Here is a 25,303-nt window from a genome sequence, read left to right as displayed (position 1 = left end):
AGAAATTTTTGTTTTTGGTGATCGATTGACAGCCCGAAGGCTGATAAGAGGATACGCAATAATTAAAATATAAATATCGTAACGTAACTTCTATGCCATGAAATCATTTCAACTCTTTGTTGAATACAATCTGTTTTTGCGAGATCAATTGTTTCTTTATTTACGCGAATAGAAATTCATATTTATATATTATTTCTAGCCAATACTAAATTTCCAAACCAAAACTAAAAATACATAGATAATAAAATTTAACAACATTTTAGTCTTTGAATTGGAAAAAGATAATTAGAGAAAAAAGACAATTAAAAAATTTTAATTTAAAGATGACATCCAAATATACCTTTAGAAACTTAAAACAAGATTTAAGCAATGCTTAATTTATATAATAAAAGATATATTTATTATAGAGTATGTATTAAGAATTTATTAATATGCTTATTGACTGATATATATGGTATATCATATTTTCGAGTATAAAAATACAATATTATTTATTCGAAATTCGTAAATATAATTTCTGTAAATATATAACGTTTGTTGTAAAAATAATTTTGTAAAAATATTTCACGCATAGTTTATGCGGCGAGAAATGGTGATTCGATAAGACGTGACCATTACACATGATTATAGTCAAGGAAACAAATATTTGCACAACCATAGAAACGCTGATAAAAATTTAAGCTACAATAGTTTCAGTCTTCTATTCTGTATAAAATATACAACTGGCAAGTGTTATCGTGAAGAAGCGTTATATCTTGTATTAGAATTACGATGACTTTGCTGAATTCAAAGAAGCGCCAAATCAAGTTCAGTAAGTTGTGTTTCGTATCTCATAAGATATTAAAAAAACCAGTTTTTCTGTTTTTATATAAGCATGTTCAGCAAGCACAATAATTATAAGTTTATGCAATTTTTAAAATAATTGATAATATAAAAAAATATCCTGTACACTTTTGTGATAAATAAATAATGAAGATTAAATAATAATGTTCGTATAACAAATAGTGTAATTGTTGAATCTGTAAGTAAAATTTAAGTTCGCAACTTCTCTTTTATTTTTATTATATTAATATCAAGCGTCAGTCTCATAATTTCCTAAATATGTTTGATATTACGTAATAATCTATAGTAGATTTGCATCAAACAATTGAAAGTTTTATGTTTATTATATATAATATCCTAAAAATATCCTATATTGACTTTATAACGTTCACGTTTCTGCGAAATGTTTCGTCATAAGAGCAACTTGTTATTTGTTATTTATACAACATGAACGTTTCGCAAAATCGGATTAAACTGCTGGCAACGGACACGTAGGAAATGTCGTTACGGCAAGATGTTGGGCGCGAGCCGCAACCGGGTTGTTCGTCGTTTAATTTTGATAGTTCAGCTTGCTGTCGTCGCGCGTCGAGAAATTAATCGTGAAATATATCGCGAGAGCTGAGAGCGCGCGAAGTCAACAGTACGGAAGTTTCGAGCAAGTATAATGTGCGTATATAATTCATGAGAGATTTGCCTTCAAAAAGAGTGAAATAATACGGTAAATCGGTCACGGTTAATTCCGAAAGATGTTTTTTTTTTTTTGCTGATTTCACACGCTGTCGTTTCTCCTATTCTCATATTTGAGTTTACAACTGATATCATGTCATAGTGAGTTATGGGAAAAAGCAGACGATTATTCTTCATTATACTTCACAAAATTATATCTCTTGATATAAGATTAAAAAAAGTTAATACCATCGGAGAATTTAAACAAAATTGACGGAATAAACGATGCATAGCTCGTATACTATTTTTCGTTACCTTCAAAAACATAAACAGCGTTGACCGAGTTTACTGGCACGCTTGCCAAGATTACCCCGAGAGTTTCATCCGACGAATCTATCGACTATCGAAGTTTTCCGTCGTTCAACGCAAAGGGGAAAGATCCAGGATATTAACGACTTTTAATAAAGCATAATCCGCTCAGCCGGTATACTCCTAATTAATCACTAATTAACACCGAGACGCCTTACTTTTAAATTTCTTCGCAAAGTAATTCCGCAGGAAAATTTACAAGCTCGTAAACGATACGCGGTTGGTCCCGTGCTCCGTTCAAGTGCTATTACGGTAGTTGGGCGTGGGGCTGCATGCGCGACGATGGCCGTGGGGCAAAATTCAAAAGTACAGAGGGGTTGCGGCTCGGAGAGCAAGACTGGAAAGGAACAAGAAAGTGGAATAGACCAGAATTTATTCAACAGAAAAGAGAAAGAAGGGGAGGGAGGGGAGGCAGGGAAAGAAAATGCAGCGTAATCGAGGTAAGAGAAAGGAAGAACAGAGAAGACTAGAGAAAGGATGGAGAAAGAGAGAAGGATGAAAGCTATTTCGGGCAGATTAGAGAGAAGGAGAGAGAAAAAGAAGAAGAGAGAGGCCAAATTGGGATATGGCTAAAAGAAAAAACCGCGCGAAAAAAGGCAAAGCGAATTATGTTTGAGAACATAACAAGAAAAAAGCTTGGCATAGAGAGGCAGAACAATGGGATTAGAACACGCGTACAATTCTGACAATGATTCGCCATTGAGAACCAGTGAATACATGGCCCGTTTTAATCAACTTTGTAAAAATATTCCTGCGGGTTAGTGTAACAACTATTAGGCCAAGTTTAATTTCGCAGAAGGAAAGTTAATCAGTCAGTCTTGCACTACTCCCGTGCTTTAATGTTCCTCTAATCAGTAACAGCTGACTCAGTTGAAGAGAACGTCGTTATCTTTTCCGATGATTCATACGATTAAAGTTATTTTTCCTGCGAGCAGAAGACCGTGTCTTAATATTGACTAAAGCAGATAATAATGCGTCATATTCTATAAATAACATAGATTTATATATTGTATTTATATAATCAGCTCTTATGTTTAAACATTAGGGATATTTTTCGGAAACTTATAAATGTCATTTTCTTTATAGATTAAAGCAATATTATGATAAATGGAAACACATATAAAATCTATTTGTCACTAAATACGTTCATTAATTTTTATTCTATTAAATATCTATAACGTATAAATAATTTCTTCAGTTTACACACGCATTAACAACTTAACACATAAGGCTTAAAGAGAATGCTATGCTATGTATATGTAAAACCGTTGCTTTATTTTACGATTGATAAGAAAACATTGAAGCAAATGTATTATATATATATAAATATATATATATATATATATATTTTTTTTTTATATATATATTTCAATTTATTAATTTTAATTAATTTTATCGCTACTATTAATCCGAAACAGCTGTCAGCAGATATGTATTTATGTATAATAGTTACAGATTTCAAATTTTTTATATATGAATACACAGTCTAATCTCATATTTTCTGTTTGATAATTTTAAATATGATGACAAATTGCTCGTATATTTCTTTCGAAATCAGTTTTTCAAAAGCGAATATCAAGCTCTGAAAATTTTCTTTCACAAATTTAATATAAATACGTAATAATATATAAACGTTTACTCTAATGCTCTCTCAGTCATAATTGTCTTATTAAATAGTTGAAGCAGACACACGGAACGAAGTAATAACATTTGGCAAATGTAATTATTCATTAAGTGAAATGCTACTTTCACAGATACAAGAATCGTAATTTTATGAATAATCTGTGAGACACTTTACGCTAATAGACACCGTTAAAATCGAGACACGCCCGCGGATTTCCAGACATTTTTATTACTATGTGTGAATTAGCGCTTTGCATTCATTCGAAACGATTTTTCGGCCGGCGCGGCGCCGCGCAATTCGTCTTGCAAAAGGGTCAAAGAGGCAATTCCCCGAGCACGGAAAGGTCTTCGTAGCATAATTAAATCCGGGAAAATTTGCGAAGTCATACGATTTCTTCGCGTTCCGGCGAAGCGTAGTGAGAGAGGAGAGAGAAGGAGAGAAACTTTGGCACGCGGTAGATGAAATTTTCTGGCGTTTTGATCAAAGAGCTCGGCCGAGAATTGCAATGTGCGCCGACTATGCGCTCTCGAAATGTCGATTCTAACGAGACTCTCTCCGTAATCGGGCTACGTGTTTTGAATTCGAAGAAAAAACGATTGCGCGTCCTACTATCGTCGACTATGGTACTGTGTAAACTTTCTAAGGCAATTTACAACCTAGAGAATTAAATTATTTTTCTACGCCGCTTATACTTTATGCAAAAAAAAAAAGAAATATGTGTTTTCTAAGCTTAAGACTGTAATTGTAAAAAAAGAATTCTCAATAATATTTAAAATATATAATATATGTATATAAGTCATAATTTAATGTAATAAAAAATAACAGAGCTATATATGCAAAGATAAAAATTTTAGTTTTAATAAATATACCATATATAAAAATTCGATTTGAAAGAAAATGGATTGCAAAGTTGTGATTAAACATGATGAAAAAAAAAGAAAAATGAACTATCCGAAAAAAACAGCTGTTCCAACTAAATTTTAATGTTTACGCGATACAAAAGAGATAAAATTCTCTTACCGAACGAACGTCTGAATAACTAGCTGAATAATAGCGACTCAGTCGTTTACCTGGTTTTCAGACCTGTCAGTTCGTTCGATTCGATTCTAAACGCCACGAGATGTTTAACTTCGGGATAATAAAAGATAGTTGTTGCGCCCTTCCGTCGACTCATCCGAGTCTGGACGTAACACATCTTATTTGTATTATCATAAAGAAAGCAACAAGGAATGGTTTTGACATTGCGACAAATTCAACGGTCTAAAAACACTATTGGCTGAAAAACCGAAACGATCCTCAGATTTCGAGGCACCAGGCACGAGCTAAATATCTTTATACTCTCGATAGAAACAACAATAAACGATCAAGTGTAACGATCCTGTTCGTTATCTCTCGTGAAATCCAACTATTGCGGTACATTCCGGCCGAGACGAAATGGAAATTATTTTGCGTACAGCTCGAAGGAGGAAATATCCCAGTACCGCACAATGGTCTATTTTCACGATCGTTAAAGAGACGGAAAATTCTCAGGCTGCTTTCACAAGCTCTCCGCGCACAGCGCTCGGAGAGAGCCGGGGAATTTATTCTCGAACCGAGGTGTCTCGATGCGAGTGATGTCTCGATAAATTTTCGACAAAGCGATATACCGATACGATGGTGGTGTTGAAGAGCGCTTCGGAAACTCGGTCCCGATGGGGAAGAAAAAAAAAATTACCATTTTATTCAATATCGCGTAAGAAACTCGCGGCTCGCTCGCGAGAACGGAGACGCTTATCGGCAAACGACGCGACGCCGACGCGACGCGATCGGAAAACGTTTGCTTACACAGGAACATCGCCTTTCGTATCACTTTAATGGCATTCTTAATAGCCGTAGGAGAGTTCCGAAGTTGATGCAATCTCAATTTCCCGGTTCCTGCGCTTGATATATCAGTGATTTTCCACCTTTGCGTTATCGTCTGGAAAGTTCGCCGAGTCATGCGGCGGTTCCGGAGCGGTTGCTCTCGCCTAATAACCGTCTTCTGCCCAGTGCAAACTAGTCCCCGCATGCGATCCCGCTTCTCATACGTGTAACACTAGACTTTATATATGAGAGATGCCTCACAATCGATGCGAAATAAATATTAAGGAAAATCATATGTCAAAATTTTCCCTAAATTTCAATATTTTAACATCTTTGTGTGACTAATTGTAAGACGTTTCTAATTGAAAATGATAAATATTTTATTTATTTCTTCTCTCTCTCTCTCTCTCTCTCTCTCTCTCTCTCTCTCTCTCTCTCTCTGTTTAGAGAACATAATTGATTTTTTAAAAAATTTTTAATATTTTCAATAATTACATATCTTACAAAGGCTATTAGTACGATGATGTTTTTATCAATTAAAATTCGTCCCGAAAGTCATCAAGTTTTATAAATAAAAACAATTCAGCAGATTTGAAACAGCCTGTATGCAGAGGCGAGTGAACTTTATAATATAATAATATGTTACCAGAGTTCTGTGATTGATTCATGATCGGTCCCGTTTTTCGCTCAAGGTTATCCGTGCGAGATTCCTAATCGCGTGATTGATGCAATTTTCTAACGGAACAACACGCCTCTATCCGGCTATGAATATAGCTTTCAAATAATTATGTGGTTTTTTTCCTTTCAAGAAAAGCGGAGCGAGATGAAGTGAATTATGAGATGCATTTGAGATGCTTCCTGCTAAATTAAACAGTTATGTACGTTTAGGATGCGTTTAACTTTATAATCTTATTTTATTCAAAAAGAAAAAGGTCCTTATAGCTACACAAATGATTATTGCATAATTATATCAATTATAATAATAATTATGTTTTATTCATTAATGTGTAAGATGGATTATCTGTTATTTTAAAATATATATATTCTTCCTTTACCAGAACGATATAAAATCGCTGTCTGATGGAATTGAATTCTCCTAAGAATGACAGCAATTTATATAGCTACTCATAGATCTTTGACATTTAATAGGCACACGTGGCTTTGATTTGATCCGCGAACAAAATGGAAATGACATTACAATCGACAACTTTTAATGAAGTTCAAGGATATCCTCGATTTTTCATATATCTTCAGCGCACATATACTCGTTTCACTTCGGGAAACTACATCGCTCGTTACGTCTGCCGATATGTTTGTTCGTGTGTAACGTTGATCGCCTGCAGGATGCGGCGGTAGTGGCGTCGCATCCAGCTCCCTGACGGGACAACTGATGCCTTTCCAATACGGTTGCCTAACAGCGGTCCTCAATGCCGAGACGAGATCGTAGATCGCAAAGTATACCGGATAGCGATTATGTTTTTTTTTCTTTTTTTACGGAAAGAACTATCTCTCTCTTCGATGTTAAATAAGTAAAATATACTGAAGATGTAAGAAAGACGTTTATCTCTTTTTATATGTTCTATCTAGATTTACAGTTAGTATCGTGTGAGTCTCTTCCTCTCTCACTTATACCGTGTAATAAGAATATATTCTTTTATATTTTTTTTTTGTACTTATATACATAGTGCTATTATTTCATCAGATACAACAATCTTTTAAAAGCCTATTATATAAGAACACGTATCTGAAGCATGTTCAGTTTTTCTATTTATAGCCTTACACGCTTCGATTATATATGATTTAACATTATCTTTATATTGAATAGTAAAAACATCATCGTTATGTTATGTAATAATATAAATATAATATAATAAATATAATATAATAATACACACTTTTTGTAATCCGGTTAACGAATAATTGACGAAACTCCGTTTAGTAAAAGACGGCAAGTTCCGATCGCTGGGAAAATACGCTTCAAGAGTGAAAAAGAAAATTACAGGGATAAGGAGAACCGGTTTTCCACGCGAAACTAAGAAGGGAAGCTGTCGGTTTAGACTCGCGCATTGCGCGAGTCCCTTTGCTTGGATATTTAAAAATTCCATGCGTTACCTTGTAACTTCCGAGATTCTCGATGACGCAGGGTAGACTGACATCCCTTCCCAGCGCCACTGTGACATTTGGTATCGGCTCGGCAAATATCGGCGGATCGGAGAGCGCTGCAACATAGAAAAAAGATGCCGTCAATTATACATGTTAACGGATAGCATAGCAACAATTAATCTTTAATCATCTGGACAGCAGTTTTATCTACAGACCGACAAATCAGTTAAATCGCAATTAACTTTGACCGACACCCGCGAAAATATTCTTGCACTAATTAAATTTCAAATTATTTCTATTGCCGGAATTAATTGTTTATTTGGAACAACCTCCCCTATTATTAGCCCGAAGTAGATTCAACGCAACACTCGATATCTTGCGTTTCATAATCATGCGAACCCGCACAATGGCACGCGGCGCAAAATAATTAACGGCCATCCAGCTGCCGTAAACAGTTTGAGTGATTAACTCGTCGACATTTAAAAGAATATAAAAATATCACCGCGGGCGTCAATAAAACGATAATCATGTCTGATCGATTCCTGAGGGCGGGGGAGGAAATTCGCCGCGCTCGCGGCCGACTCGTGAATTTTTCATTCTCGAACAGGCGGACTGTCCTGCCGAATTGCGCCGATAAACGAGATTCCAAGATGAATTAGGGAGAATAGATTTATTTGGAGCTCCCCCATCGCGCATCGAATCCGCGCGTGATATCACGCCGATACTCAAAACTCCGATTTTTTTTTTTTTTTGGATTCTCGCGAACGCAATTCAATCACGATATTTTTTAAGCCATTACTGTAGTATGTTACTATGGTCGTCGCGATGTGTGTTCGTATTATTTGTATACAAGTGTCTGCGGGTCCGAGACAAATTATTTTAATTACGTCAACTTGCAATTTTTACTGTCTCGTAGCATCTTTTTATTTCATCGCAGCTTGATTATTTGATTTCCACAGAAAAAGATGCTTACATCAGCATCAAATGGATGGATTAATTATCTGCGGCCGAATTAATATTGCGGATTTTTATACCGTAAGAAATGTAATTTCATTAATAGATTATGTTTCGCAATTATGATTCTAAATAAATACGTATCTGAGTGGAATGGGTATAAAAGGAAATGCGACGTATTTACAATATATATATAGCTGTATGTTTCGTTAAAAGTCCAGAGCAATTTGATCATCGTTATAGTCGCTATCAAAACAAAGCTCACTATTATACTTGATATTGCGCTCATGCGGACGATCGATAAAAACGAGATAAAAATAATCAATTCAAGTTATCCCGGCTACAGTTATAATACATTTATTTCATATAGCACGTTACTAATTCCGCTCGCAAACGTTGCGTATCGAATCTTACGCGATATTTATGAAATATTTCGAAACCCTTATTCCGCTCGTTTGCGTTTGAGTTTTTACGAATATACGCGCACACACATATACCTGAAACGCGAACAATTATCATGCAGACAGGAGCATCACAAAATTTGAGTTTAAATTTATACAGCGATGATATATTCCCTTCCCCTCCACCGTTCACTTCGTTTAAAGCCGAATCAAAACGCATATATCGTTACAGTCACGAGACTGAAAGTGTGCTTGTACAGAATATATTAAATGTAAAATATTTTTATCATTATTATTCCCGTTGTGCTGCCTGCGTTGGAATATTCGACCGACGCTATCGGATAATCCTTCATATTCTTTCACACTTTACATGCAATCGTAAAAACCGCAAGGTATTTGTATTTAAACGGCGTAGTCATCGGGGCGCATCGTATATACACGCCAAAATTTAAATAATGTCGCAAATCGTCTATGGCAAATGTCGGAGAAAATTCACCGGCCGCTTGACAAACGTCACGCTCCTGATTTTTATTTTAACAAACGTCACAATATCTCGACACTTCGATATTCGTCAAAGGACATTTCGTTGGGCTCGTGAAAAAAAATCAAGTAAGATTTATCATAAAATCATATGAAATATAGAATACACAAATAATGTTTACAATATCAATAGTTTACAACGTGTAATTTAATCTTGAATCTTTTTAAAAAATAGGGAGTCAACAGGGAGTCAAGATGTCAACACAATAGCGATACACACACACACACACACACATAGAGCGTGCGCGGATACATATACAATATATATCGAAAATAAATTAATTTAAAAATACTCTTTCAAATTTGAGATTTAATAATTATTTCTCTTTCTTCCTCCTCTCTTTCTCAACGAGCTATTTTGAGCGAATTAATGTAATAATTTAATATGATTTTTCCATAAACAGAGATATTCAAAAAATTATTGACATCGCGGAATAAAACGATCGCTTACAATGTTCATAAAACGTATGTTGTTTGACGACATGGAGAAAATCGAAGGTTCTAAAAGAAGAGGAACAAGAGAGGTACGCGGGTGTCCGTGTCGATCGATTTTTTTCGAAAAAAGTTTCGGAAGTGATGCACTCGAGAGTGAAGTAGGAGGGCAGTTGGCTGGCCGTTCGACCGGAAGAGGGCAGCCGTCAATTCCGGTCCGAGAGACTTTACGCTGACCGGAAGTCAATGCACACTCGCACACACGAACGCGACACGTACGACATTTCGGCGAAAACCCTGTCTCCCTTTGACACCGAATCTCGATTTCGTGCTCGTATTTCCCGAGAAACGATTCGCACAACAGATATTTACTTTGATTCAATATCTCCAGTTTAAAATATCCTTTCCACATACAAAATATTATATTATGTTCATTCGAATCTAGTTTGTAATAAAATTATTAATTTATCATATCGATTAAATCAAAAACATCCTTTCGACTTATAAAAAGACGTAATAATCGGAGTTATTAATATAAAAATTTTCACTGTTAAATATATTATAAATTATATCATAGAATTATAAATTACGATACACAAAGCCTGTGTGCATTCAATATATATATATCAATATATTATAAAATATTATCATAAAAAATTTTTATTAGGATTAAATTTTTATTAAAAAAGAAATTAATTTTGAAAAAAAGATTCTTTTTAAGAAAGCTGTATTATATCTTCAATTAAGAATTTATGTCGTCTAATTTACATCTTTTCACCTTCTTTCTTCTACATTTCACACATTTTTTTATATGTCAATTTTTTTCTATTTTTCAATCTAAAAAATAAATAAAAGTTAGAAATTAATGAAAAGATTTGTACAATCAACATGCGGAAAATTGTAATGCATCGACGCCGTATTTTTTTCTTAATGTATCTTAATTTTTCTCTTAATGTATTAATGTTCTAGAGCGTGTAATGAAAAAAATTGATAAAAGAGTATAGAGTAGTCTGAGAAAATATAACACAAAGTATATCTCAGTACGGATAGAGTTTTCGGAAACTTTACGCGTCCCCGGTAGCAGGATACATCAACGACTAATTTTATAGCACAGGGGAAAATTCCCGGGAGGACTTTCGGATGGGAGACTACGGTAAGATCGAGTTCCAAATTCAAATTATTATTTGGCCCCCCCCTAGAAAAAGACAAATTACCACCGGTAGCTTTCGACACCAGAAAGGGTTGATACCCCAAATACGCTATATTATATGCGCTCGAGTAGTTTAAGCGACAAAATTAATTAAAGTTACCAATCAAGAAGCTAACCCTGCGCGAACCCTCGCGTGCGTCAACTAAAGCGTTGGAGTTCTACTTGTAATGTGTTAAATTATAGTGAATAAAAAAACTTTTCAATTTTTTCCGAATGAAATAAATGCCAATAATAGTCTCATAAAATGTATGATCGAAATGTATGATTATATATACAGATACCATAACTGAAAATTATTATTTATCTTCTAACACTTTTCCAAGCATTAATTATCTTGATAATCGAATAATTATGAATAATTTATTATTATTAATTATTATTAATGATTATTCTGATATACACTCTACACTTTTATATATCTATTAGAACTCTATCTTTATTATTTGACATTTTGATGGACCAACAATCATTTCGATATTTTTCTGGCTCATACATAAAAATATTTCATAAATACGTCATTTCATCAGATTCATATCGGTAGACATCATAACTGCATTTCAAGGAACGAACAGACGCAGCGTCCAGTGCGAGATGGTCATTTATCAGTAACCTTAATATCGTTGATTCGATTATACGTCGCTTTAATCAAATTCGCATTGTATCAATTATGTTATCCATCATATAATTATAGCAGTTTTTATTATATGGACCACCATATGCGCTTCAACCGTAACCGATAATAGTAAGAATTGCACGGTAACACGAGAAGAGTAAAAATAACCGTATTTTTTCGACAATTTTCTGATTTTCGTCGCGATTTTCTTGATTCACGCGATCCATTTTGACGCGACTGTGTATAGGAACGATCGATGAATAACATACGAACACAAATGTCGTGGATTATATAAGGCACACGCGCCCAGGTAATACGGCAAAAGCGCGCCTAACAGAGCGAAGAAATGTTCGAGCTCGAAGTCCGATAATTCATTACTCGTCATTCACCTTGAGAAGGGGAATCGGGGCACGTGCAGCAGTAGATCGCCTCTAGCAGATATGTCGAGAGGACTAATCACCGGTGGATACCGGTGAATATATACACGTGTATACAATACGATCACGAGCTTGTGTCGGTAATCGCGTCGCAATATGCAAAAAAGAAAAAAAAAATGTAACGTCATGGATATACGCGTAGAGATAACGATTTTTATTGGCGCTGCGTCGCCGTTATTTTTATTTGTGCGGCAAACTTGAAACGTCATTACAAAACGCGGCCTCGCTGTCGAAATGGGTCTGAGGAAACGCGAAGAGAACTCCGCTCTGGCTGTCTTTTAATCGATAAGGACTATGATTAGTTATAAATAATATAATGATATCTATGTCGTTAGATATCATTGCGCTGTTTTCCGATACGTTTTAACTGCGTAATGACTCGTAACGACATCGTTAAAAGTTACAAAATAAGCTTCTAAATGATAATTTATGTTAAGTAATATTAAGTATTTATGTAATAGTTGTTAAGAAAATAACTATTATTATACATTTATAACTAATAAAAGAAAAAAAATAGTCACATATCTAACATTCAACTACGCATAATAATATTAACTAATGTTTAATACTTTAATACTTGAATATTAAAAATATTACTTTTTATATTAATCAATCAATTATGCTATCAATTTCTCGTCTTTCAGTTATTAAGTATCTCTTTTATAAATCACAGCATTTAAAGAGAAATGCTTTTTTTTAATACTCCTCTCTGCTTTATCCGACACATTATACGGAAACGATCGTCTGGCTGAAGTTATAAAAGGCTTGAAGTTTATGATTGAAATGATATAAACATCAAACTTATAACTATGCAAAGTTATTCTCAAAGTACTTTTCTCGAAGAAAATCTCGTAATCGTGAGCATTATAATTTTCAGAACATGCAAATTTCGATTTCGATAATGACGCATCGATAAAGTATAGAATTTCACAATAAACTCTATATATCTTTATTCAATATTAAAAATTATTGTATATATATCGTTATCGCTCTTTTATATAAATCAAAGAAATTTGAGAAAAAAAAATATATATATATATATAAGAAAATAATTCTCAAATTTTTTTCTGAGAGAAGAGAAATCAATGTTACTATTTTTTTTATTGACATATTTACACGCGTGTATATATGGTATAATAGAAAGTTCATAATATTCATCAGCATGGAAATTGAATGACAAATAAAACTGTGTATTGCAACATATATTACATAATAGTCTATATGTAAAGTAATTATAATTTCATTATTTAATCAAAATTTAGTAATTAATTAATCTTTATTAGTTTAATATTTGCAGACATATCCATATTTATATTCTATAAGACCAAAGCAGATTATTTTTTCACTACGCAGGGCTGCTGCATATTATACCATATATATAATTTGCACATTGCACATTCGAATATAATTCTTAATTATTTACTAGAATACATCCATCATCTTGATAAATTTTTTCATATTTAACGGATCAATATCCCTTTTTTTCGAAAGAAAATAGGTAGCAAAATAGATATCTATATGCATAAATATATATCTCACATATATGTGTATGCGTGTGAAATATTTTATATTCATATATCTTTTTCTAAGCTAAACGTTTTTAAGTATTACTTAACATATACATATATGTTATAGTTTCTACAGTCCTACAATTGATACATTATATGTGGCATTGTTATCGTACATAGATGCGGCATTTAGATAATAAAGAGAATAATCTTTAAGAGAAGAATATATAATTCCAAGATAGATTCCAAAATATCTCTAATTTTTACACCCATTATTCTTTCGACGAAACTCGCAAATAGTTAATGATGCAATTAATTATATATTTCCTATTAAAAAAAGATAAATTAATCGCGCTACTTCCAAATAATTTTTCCTGCGTGGGGCATAAAATATTCAATATAAATTTCATTTCCTCCAAACAATAATTCTTAAGTGCATAATATATTATTATGTTTTCGATATATAAATTTTAGCGCTTTTTGGCAGCACAATTTACATATTATTTCAAATGAATTTTTATTTCGCTCATAACGATATTTTGCACATTTCCGATAAAAACATAAATATCAAGTTTTAAAACATTTTCAAAAATAAACCATTTCATAAAATGATTGAATCGCATATGTGATCCGTATCTTTTTACATATAAGATATGTAAAAGAAGATGATATACGTTATTTATATTATAATATCATTCGACGTTACACATTTCAAATGAATATACATTCGTACAGTTGATATGCAACGCCCATACGCAAACTTGTATATTATTTGCATAATAATAACAGAGTATCTATTTTTATTCGATGATAAGATATACGAGATAATCGGTGTCACCTATCGCCACATATAGGTGCAGTCATAGAAGTCATAAAATATGCGGTAGAGAAAGAGAGAGAGAGAGAGAGAGAGAGTATATCATTCACAATCTTTCTTCTTTTCTCGAATCGTGGCAGTACACTTTAATTATATAGACTCATGCATTTCTTCAGGTGCAATTTTCATTTGGCGGAACGTTGGATTCCACGAAGCGTTTTATTTTTCCGCCATTGATAACAGGCTACGTTAGGCTAAAAGACATGTTATATCTAACAGAGCCTAACGCTCTGTTTGGCCAGTCGAGTTGCAACTTTCAAGGCAGCAAGCCGTAGCTGTAGTGACGGTCGTCGAGATTTCATGTGTCACGAAACTCAAAATATCACTCGACGTGCAAGTGATACAATCGATTGAGACCAGTGTTGTCCTCAGAAACGTTTTTCCTCGCGCATGTGCAGCATAATGAAATTCAGGGATGATGCGTGCAGTGAATAAGCGCGAAGATCTTAATATTTTTAATGCTGTTGATACATAATATAAAACGCGACACGTATCGCAAATCTAAAGAAAAGTTTGCACACCGATATATATTTTGATGCATATTTTTTAAATTAATTTTCACAGCATTTTCAAATAATTTCCAGGAATAAAGGGTTCGAAGAGCGTTCTTTTTCCTACGAATTTGGTACTTCAATGAAACTATTGTATGTTCAATGCGCATGCGTGAAGGAATGCACCTCTTGCAATGAGAACAACATTGCTTTACGCCTCGTGAAACTCGGAATGTCACTCGGCGCGCAAGTGATGCAATCTATTGAGATGCATAATTTCGTGACAACGGAGATACAATCGAATACAAAAGTGCGACCCGTGAAACTTCGGTGAGGACACGGCGACGAAAAATAGTCCACGTGTCACGGTATGATGTATTGAATAAGGTTAGTCTCCAAGCGAAACGTACAAGGTACTGCTTAGCCAAAAATTTACATGCATATCGTACACACCGAACTAAAATGCGCGCAAATTCAGCGTGAGTATTTGTATATGCAAGAATATTTGTATATGCGAGAATTAAAATAACGACGCGATTATGCAACCGACCTTCGGCGACTAGCATTTGGTTTGACGGAATACCGTTTCGGACGTCACTTCATGATATTATGTACGCACGAAAAACTTTTATGATAAACCTAATTTAAAGTAAAATTGAAAATTCCCTATTATTGACATAATATTAATTGTTAGTTAATTGGCTGTAATGAGCTTGTATAAAACGTATCGCGTAATTTGTCAATGTTAAAGTAATTTCTCAAGGACTTGCGTACTACGAAAGCCATGATCTCAAATTGCCGGCACGAAACCTCCCATATCTATGACGTAATGTCTATGAAAAAATGTTAACGTCGATTTAGTCATCCTTCCAAAATTAACGTTCAATCGATCAAGTTTAATCATGATTAATGATGATAAATTTAATATCATTTATGAATTTTGCTACAAGCAGAAGAATACATATATGTACGTCATTCTTACAAGCCTTACTTATTCTTAATGAATTAATTGAAGTTCCGAAAAGTATAAAATTAATGTTCCTCGAACAATTTTATTTTAAAAACTTTATCTGCATTTTATTATATTTTGTATCAATTGCATTTAACTTTTGTGATAATTGCGATAATATTATTGAAACAGGAAATATGAAGTTAATGATACAAAAAATTACAATGCTATACAATCGCACGCACACCATTAAAACATATACATTTAATTTGAAACCATTATTTGATACGAGATAATCAATCTTATGCAATACACATACACAATATTACAATACAATAAATTTATACTAGACTTTTTTGTTAAACAAACTAATAATCACGAATTAAAAATATGGTTTCATTGTACAATAATTCGTACATATAATAAGTCTGAAATTTTTTTCGATTTCGTTATTATTTATCTTCAAGTCTTCAGCATTATTTTTATTAATTATCACATGATAAACAACTAATATAGCTGATGTAGCATCAACAACTAAAAGCGCGCAAAAGAAAAATTTATTCAAAAAATAATTATATTGTTGTACTTATAATGTTCGTAATTTCTAGTTTATTTATAATCATACTAAATTAACATGAAGTTTTTCGTTTAATCACAATTCTGTTAAATAATTATAATATAAAATTCGTTTTAATTTAAATCGTTGACTATTTAATTCTGTACACGGGAAAGAAATGCTGTTGCTTCGATTAAAGTCTACGTCACGGGTTGCTAAAACATGCATAATTCGTTCAATGATATTTTTATTGAACATAATACCTGAATTATTAAAACAACTATCCAGATATTTGGTCCAATAAAAATATCATTGAATGATCCATGGATATTTATTGGCAGCCCATGACGTAGATTTTAATTGAAGCAATTTTTTTTTCATGTACATTCATCCTACTTAATCGCCTCCGGTTTGATAAAATTATCAATATTGTCAATTAGGATTAAAGATTTCAGTTGTATATTTGTTTACAATATTAACTAACCAATTGCATACTGAATATTACATATAATCATATTCGTACAAACGAATATATAATGCAAATATTTATCTTTCTTAAGCAGAGGCAAACTAATTAATTCCGATTAAGATATCTAATATTTAAAAAACTATACCTATATTCTTTATATCGTATTTTTTGAACGATTCTTATTTTACGTATATACATACACACAATTTCATATCACAAATTCAACTGAAAACAATTTGTCTATCTGTCCTTCGCTTTTCATTGCTCATAATTAGTTAAGTAGACAGTTTTTAAGGATTCTGTAACTATCTTATATGCCCATTTAAAACGTTACTTAGCGCATGCAACGCAGCTTGTGACGAGAGATTAAAAGACACGCTCTATGTTATAAATATTAGATAAAAAGCTAATTCATGTCGAGTAGATATCAGAAGAGATTTTTAATAAAACGAAACCTCATATTTACGTTTCCTTCTCTGCCCCCTCTTCTCTTTTCTTCTACAGACATCGTACTTGCGTACGGACAAATTAAGCGGGTAGAATATCTATTTCGAAAGAACATCAAACGATTTTATGATCTTTTGAAAGAACTCGATTATTCATCCATGAAAATTTCTCTTGTTTCATCGAGCGCTTTCATCTCAAGTCGTTGCGAATTAATCGTTCATCTTTCAGCATTACTCGCATCTAATATTTCCTTGAAGCTTAAATAGCCTTCAATATTTACGATTTTATTGTATTGTTCTCTCTCTCTCTCTCTCTCGCGCGCGCGTGTACAATATTTTTAATTTTGATTATATATTTTATTAGTATGATTGTTATAATTCTAATTTAAGAAAGCTAATTTTATAGAATAAAATTTTTTTATTTTGTATTGTCGTTGCTAATAAAACTGAATATATCAAAAATTTATTCAATTATAATTACATTTATTGTATTACAAATCAATATATATTTTCTGATTTTTTTATGTTTATATAGATACTATGCAAAGATGGAAGAAAATTTTCTCGGACTTCGATGAGTTATGCTAGAATTGTCAATTGGAGCTGAATGTAAACTAATATCTTTTTATACAAAGATATATGAAGCGATTTGTTAAAAGTAGAAGAGCTGAGAAACGCTTTTCTATAATTGATATTTTTTGAAGACTTCGAAATACATTTCAATGAAAGGAATTTATTCAATTAAATATAAAATGCTAGATGTACGGAACACACGATCCGCATTTTATGATTATTAATTAATATAAGTACAAGGGAACAGCATTAAATGTGATAGTCAACTGATTACCTCGTCAGGTCTCACAATTTAAAGTCAAATAAATATTTTAATATAATTCGTATTTGTAATAAAATGTTATAATCGTATGTACGAGATCAAACATTGAGAGATATGAAATCATCCTCGTGCAATGTGCATTGTTATGACACGACGTGAGTAATATTTTGTGACATGTCTTTTCGAGACGGCACTAAATCTAAGTTGTTAAACGAAAAAGTTTTCCTTCCGCAACTTGTCTTCAGTTCTGTATGGAGAACACAAACGTATCTGCGATATTTCTTTAACCCATATCTGTCTTGCCACAAAAAAAGAGTTTCTTTCATGATCTTGGCTGATTTTTTACAATCTTCTTTATTACGAACAATGCTTAAAAATTATTTTGACAAAGCTTTTTGTCATTACATAAATAATAAATAATAAATCCTGGCTATATATAATAAACGTTAATATTAAACAAGATTCAATAAATTATATTAAGATATTTAATATTATACCAAGTTTATATTTGCAAGCATTACTTTGCGTTATCGCAAAGATTTATGAGTTGAATGTGATATGACACACATGGTGACGATAATACATCTTGAATATCGAGACGATAATACGTCTTGAATGTCGAGACGATAATACGTCTTGATATCGAGACAATAATGTGCAAAGATAGCACACTAGAATACGACGACTTCGGCATTTAACGCTACACGAAATGCGGATAACATATTTTTGGCGAAGTATCACTAAAACAATGAACAAAAAATTATATTTCTTCATCATGATCATTGCATCAGTCTTGATAGTCTGCTTCTACTTCTTAGTCTTTAATGGCGACTTCAAAATTCAGAACATATTTCTCAAAACGTCTATAGTTCCTGAAGAAGATGCGGACAAATTTATCAAGGCAGAGAAATATAGAAGAAAAGGCATAAAAACTATTCTTTTGTGGAACACATTGTTCGGTAGAAAAGACTTTTATTTCGGAGAAGGTGATATTTTTCGCAATTGTCCCATCAATAAATGCAAGATCTTTAACAAACGAGACTATTTGAATATCGAAGATTATGACGCCATTCTTTTTCACGCAAATGAACTGGATGAATATGAATTGCCATTGAAGAGGGAGACGAAACAATTTTATGTATATGTTAACTTGGAAAGTCCAGCTAATAGAGCCATACCTTACAAGTACTGCGAGGACTACTTCAATCTCACGATGACATATCGTCTCGACAGTGACATACCGTGGACTTATGACATGATAGAGGATGTGAAAAGTGGCAAATTTGTCGCACCTTCAAGGAATATTGATTGGAGCGCTTCTCGAAATTATACAAGTAATATAGTCTCGTATAACTTCGTTATATCTTTTTTCATTCATTGCTATTTTGCAGTAAATAAGATTTTTCTAGATTAAATATTATTTATAAATGTTGATCACAATATATAGAAATTTTATTTAGTCATTAAAATATTTTAAAATAAAATGAATATGATCTCGAGAATATTATTCGCTTGCCATCTTTACATCCTTCATTATTTGTGCGGATCTTTTATTAGACGTCAACCTAAATTTACGAATATTACAATGATAAATCCTGTGATGGTGTATCTTCTCACTAACCTACATACATCGAGTACATGGGAACTAATCAGATTTTCGCAGGTGTAGAGAAAGCGGTAGACGAGATGCCGTCCGCGATATTGGACATCGTCAGGGGTAAAAGCAAACTGGTAACTTGGTTTGTAAGCAATTGCTACGCCAAAAGTGGCCGGATGGAGTACGTGCAGGAGTTGTCGAAATATATAGGCGTCGACATCTACGGCAGATGCGGTACATTTAGTTGCAATAGAAGCAAGGACTGTTTTGGCGATGTAATCGAGCCCAACTACTTTTTCTACCTGTCCTTCGAGAATTCCTTTTGCGACGATTACGTGACGGAGAAGCTGATGAACCCGCTCAGGTAATGACGCAGCTTCAAAAAATCGCGAAAACAAGCTAAACGGCAGATGACTGATATCTAAATGAATGAGCATTTTCCCTGACCAACGAGTTATCGCAAAACAAATTAGAGAATACAAGATTGAGAGAAATATTTTACTTTTTATAATCTCTAGTCAATTCTACCAATTATTTAAATACATCTTTTTAATATAAATAAATTTTTAATATAAATAGAAGCAATTAAAAAGTTTTCATTTAGAGAATTCGTTCTCGCAAACAAAACTTTGTCTTTTTTTAATTCTTGTCACTTCTCGAACCGTTCTTTACATTGCAAGCATTCCTGATGTTCTCTTGAAAAAAAATTGTTACAATAGATGTATCAATGTTTAAATGAGAAAGTATATATATATGTTATATGAGACTTTATTTTCCAAGTATTATATTATTCATGTGTAATAAAGTATGTATAATCTATTCAAATCATGCATAAATCGGCTGCAGTGTTAAATATTAATGTAAATGTAACGAGCATAAAGATGACATCAAAATTGTTTGAAATTGAAATATTGTCAGAGCGATTATAGAATCGATATGACGAAGCGTTAATAATTGAATTGAATTATCAGATTTGCAAAGTAAAATGATTGCACTACATATTGCGTTCCTTTTTCATTTTTATTTATACGAGCTGCTCGAGGTAATATTCGCAATGCGGGACATTGGTTCGCTAATTATTAAATATGTCCGTATATTATTCAATATTACAAATAATCCAATTTTACGAGCACACATAACCGATATCTGATAAGATAAGATAAGATATGACCATATATGATCTGTCATTGTAATTTCTTTAATAAATCAAAAATAAATATATATATATTTTTTTTATAATGTTTCAAAGATATAAATCTGCAATTAATCTTTCAATTTTCGATTATTATTTGTTTATAAATTTAATAATTTATCTAGTTTACTTTAGTAACATTTATGTTAATACTTAACTCGTATTTAAATTATATGTGAATTCGTAGATATAAATTATCTAAATGTATCAGGCGATTTAAGAAAAAATACAAATTTCAATTATATCTCTCTTCTAAAATCACGATCTCATTATATAATTCTCCATAAATTATAATTATTGAATTTCATATTATAGAACTGTGAAAATTTTTAATAAATCGCAAAGATATAAATAGAAAAATACTATAATGGAAAGATATTTGATATATACATATGAAAATTTCTAATTATTATTCTTATTATTCTGTCTATTCATTTCTATTCTGAATATAAAAAATTGAATACTTTGGGCTGTTCATTTCAATTTTGTTTATTTCATTAGTTTGTTCAGGTATTTTTCTTTTTCTATTCATAGCTTTGTAAGTGGAGTGACTGAAATTGCAAGAAAATATTATCAACCAATAATAGGATTCCGTTATCGATATTCTTGCAGGTATAATATCATCCCGGTAGTTTACGGAGGCGCCAACTACAGTCAGTTCGCACCACCGAATTCCTACGTGAATGCCTTGGACTTTGACAGTCCAAAGGAACTCGCCACGTACTTGAAATATCTCTCTCAAGATCTGCGACGATATCAAAGCTTCCTAGAATGGAAGAAATATTATCGAGTCATAAATGCAACGAAACAGGCCGTTTGTAATCTTTGCGAAGTGTTGCATAAACAGAAAGAGCCGAAAATTTATTCGCCCTTGTCGGATTGGTACGCGAAAGATAAATGTCCTATTCAAACGTATCTAAATGACATTAATAAATACGCGACGAAAATTACGTTAATGAATCGTAAATAGATATAAGTCGTACAACTGGAACACAGAAATTAATAATGTGTCCATATAAAACGTTATAGAGCATCCTGGGGTCGATCAGAAAATAAATTGACACATTTATTTATTTATGTAAATAGTAATTGCTGTTGTATTTTCGATCCGATTAGCTATTTTAATCTTGACTTTTACATTATTGAAGAGAATCGAATCTTGATATACGAGGACCATTCGAAAATCAACCTACGGTAGACTTGCAAAAAAAAAAAAAACATTTCATTATACACAAAAATTACTCACGTATATACATTATTTTTTGACATAATCGCCATTTAAATTCAGACACTTTTCATAACGCGGCATAAACTTTTGTATGCCCTCATCAAAATACGATCCCGCCAAATTGGAATCTCGGTCAACTCCTGCTCATCAGCTTTTCATTGCCCTCAAATCGCTGCGTAGCAACTTTCACGCGTGCGAACGAGTGAAAGTCATTCGTTGCAAGGTCCGGGTTATAGGGTCGGTGATCGAATTTAGCACTACTCCAGAAGTTTCGATGAAGGTTTGTCGATCATCTTACACCGAGTGACTTTCATCGGCAGGTTCGAGGGCAACGAGAAGCTGATGAGCAATGCTAGGAGTTGGCTAGGAGATTCCAGTTTGGCGGCACCGTACTTTGATAAGGGCGTACCAAAGCTTGTCCTGCGGAATAAGTGCCTCAATTCGAACGGCGATTATGGCAGAAAGTAGTGTATATATATAAGTAATTTTTATAATAAAATGTGTTTTCCTTTTTTGTTTTTTTGTTTTATTTTACAAACTTATCGTAGGTCGATTCCCGAATAACCCTCGTATGTAAAAATACGTTTTTCGAATTGAATATAATTTTATAAAAATATATCAACGTCATTCAATTCATCATATTTGCGAAAATTATAATTAAAATATATAATTAAATCTATGAATGAAGGAATGTGATGCATAATATGATCAATTCTCCGATTATTTGAACATTTCTAAGATTACGTAACAGAATTATTGATGATGTAACTTTGACGTCTGATTTATGCATCGATGATGGCTCATTAGACCAAGGATATGTATTAGATCGATATATTCACTACTCGCTTGATTAATCAAGATCAAAGCAGCCAAGCTCCAACGCCCTAACACTGCTACACTACAAGAGTTTGAGGGAAGCAGGTGTGCGATCACTTGATGTCCATAAAGGGAAACAGCTAACAAAGATTGCGCACGTTAATGAAATCTTATATAATAAACTGAATGCACATAATGTTGCGCATTATTCTACGAAAGAAGACTGACATTAGTCCTGATATCAGAATATCGGATTAATACAAGTAAAAAAAAATTGTCGTACTTTTCTTAATATCATTAAATGTTCCTAAACGGATAATGAATATAACATTAATATATTATAATTTATAATGCAATATTTGCTCTTTTAGATATTAGTTAATAAACAAAATTAAATGTTACAGCAAATTAGAAGAAAATATGAAGTTTGCTAGCGTTATTTACTCTAATTGCTAATTTATTCTAGTTATTATAATTATCATTATTTTATATATATTGAAAAGATATACCATATGCCTAATAAGTACATCGAAATAGCGTAAATCTGATATTAAGAGACCATTGTGTTCGCATATTTACATATACGAATAAAAAATCAAATCTGTCTATTAGCAGTTTATTTTCTATTAACAGTCTATCTATTATAATCAGTCTATGTTTATTGTCTATGTCAAATCTCTAGTAATATAATAGTTTGTAACTTAAGGCGTAAGATTTAACTTTTCGACCATTTTTATATCTGATATCATCTAGATATTTAGATGTAGCTTTACCTTATGAAATACTAAAATTTATACGGAACAATTTAATTATTTATATTTATTGCAAACTTTATATGCGCGTGCAATCGCATAAAAAATGTATGTTTTCCGTATTTTTCTACCGTTTCTTCTACTTTCGAACATTTTGTAGTTGTCTTCTTAAAAAACTGACGCACAGATTAAAATTACCAAAAAAATTTAATTATTAATGTTAATAAATTAGTATAAATAGAAAATAAGTATAACGTAAAGAATTGTGAATTTTTTTATACGCTTTTATACTGCTTTTTTGTACGCAAAATGTTGCTTATTTCATACATAGTGTTCAGTACAAACAAGATGGATTATCGAATCATACAAAAAGTGATCACATTTGTAATGCAAATAATGCAAATTGTTTATAATTGCTAATTTTTGTAAATATTTAAAATAATCTACAATTATTATCTATAATAATAGTATCAATATTCTTTTTTTCTCGAATATTTCTCTCTCGTATATTTTGAGAGAAAGAGACACTACTAATATTTTTATTACAGAAAATATCTGCACACACACATTGAGAGAAAACCTTAATTAAATCTTCATTTACTATATATCATTTTTGTAAATTAATATACACATCGAAGCCCCTCGCAAACCGGAATTATAGTTTTTTAAGATATTAATGCTGTGTGTTTGGCTTTTCCATTAATTATTTAATAATGCTTTTTAATGTAAATAAATGGTGTTACAACATATACATGTGTATAAACATATATATTATACTTTTCCTTTTTCCGAGCTTGTGCCGCGGTCATTATTTTATTTTGCATTTTATGAAAATAAAGAATTTTATTCTGTCATTTTACAGCAAAATTAAAAACAAATTTTAAATAGCGATTCTTGACCTATTGATCATAATGGTCATAAATATCTTGATTGTTTACTTGACACAGTATGAAAGATGGTTCGTTTGCACTCCGAAAAAGGAAAAACTTTACTGAGAAATAACGAGATTGAATAAGTTCACTTCTGCTTCTCGAGTTTCTTTTTCAAACCGTGATGAAGAAAGCTTCTATTCTCTCGTATCAGTTTCTGTCTTCGTGTATAGCGCTCTATTAAATTGCGATCTATTATATCCCATATCATTCTTATGTCATAATTACATTGACATAAAAATATATTGTACGTTACTCTGAAGTTTTAACAGCTTTTGTTGAGAGATATTTTGTATGAAACTAAATGACAAAAATCATTGCATAATTATCAAAATTTTCAACGTTGAAATGTATTTTATATAAAAAAAATATATTTTAAATAAAAAGTTTGCAGAAATATTTGCGCCATTTGTTTTCACATCACATTTCATTATTATTTAATATAAAAAACATTTTAATTATTATGTGCAAATTAATAGATGTAGCTGTCTTATAAATTAATATTTTTCTTATGCATGATATGCATTACTTATACTTATAATGTTCATTGTGTGCACATTTTTTGAATGCGAGAGAATATGACATTTTGCATATGAACTTGCGAATATCTAATTTAGACATTTATATTATAAATTAAGGAGCGAA

At 32.1% G+C, this 25,303-nt stretch overlaps 2 protein-coding genes across 7 annotated transcripts in view; one reads left to right on the top strand and one right to left on the bottom strand.

Moving 5' to 3' along the window:
* The window catches only part of LOC138940046 (lachesin), a 253,582-nt gene that overhangs the window by 57,389 nt on the left and 170,890 nt on the right, over window positions 1-25,303 (bottom strand). For all 5 annotated transcript variants that reach the window (XM_070308549.1, XM_070308546.1, XM_070308547.1 and 2 more), the window contains one exon: window positions 7,436-7,542. In XM_070308549.1, the coding sequence (XP_070164650.1) occupies window positions 7,436-7,542 (107 nt within the window). The remainder of the gene's footprint in view (window positions 1-7,435; window positions 7,543-25,303) is intronic.
* Fuctc (alpha-(1,3)-fucosyltransferase C) lies at window positions 14,629-24,961 on the top strand. Of its 2 annotated transcripts, XM_070308552.1 has the most exons (5): window positions 14,629-14,909; window positions 14,983-15,276; window positions 17,845-19,478; window positions 19,808-20,105; window positions 21,546-24,961. In XM_070308552.1, the coding sequence occupies exons 3-5, from the start codon at window positions 18,854-18,856 to the stop codon at window positions 21,901-21,903; spliced, it is 1,281 nt and encodes a 426-aa protein (XP_070164653.1). In that variant the 5' UTR covers window positions 14,629-14,909; window positions 14,983-15,276; window positions 17,845-18,853; the 3' UTR covers window positions 21,904-24,961. The 2 variants fall into 2 exon arrangements, with proteins under 2 accessions (XP_070164653.1, XP_070164652.1); XM_070308551.1 differs by having other exon boundaries at window positions 14,629-15,276.

Source organism: Polyergus mexicanus, unplaced genomic scaffold (assembly GCF_030449975.1).
Source record: "Polyergus mexicanus isolate NDT 795.1 unplaced genomic scaffold, iyPolMexi1.0 SCAF_16, whole genome shotgun sequence".
NCBI lineage: Eukaryota > Metazoa > Arthropoda > Insecta > Hymenoptera > Formicidae > Polyergus > Polyergus mexicanus.
Note: the sequence above shows the minus strand (reverse complement) of the source record. Positions and strands in the feature narration are given on the sequence as shown.

Bases quoted from the DNA above. Each gene is read 5' to 3' on its own strand.
- Fuctc (XM_070308552.1), top strand. From the start codon at position 18,854: ATGCGGATAACATATTTTTGGCGAAGTATCACTAAAACAATGAACAAA. The intron at 19,479-19,807 runs GTAATATAGTCT...AGATTTTCGCAG, and splicing joins CGCTTCTCGAAATTATACAA to GTGTAGAGAAAGCGGTAGAC. The intron at 20,106-21,545 runs GTAATGACGCAG...ATATTCTTGCAG, and splicing joins AAGCTGATGAACCCGCTCAG to GTATAATATCATCCCGGTAG.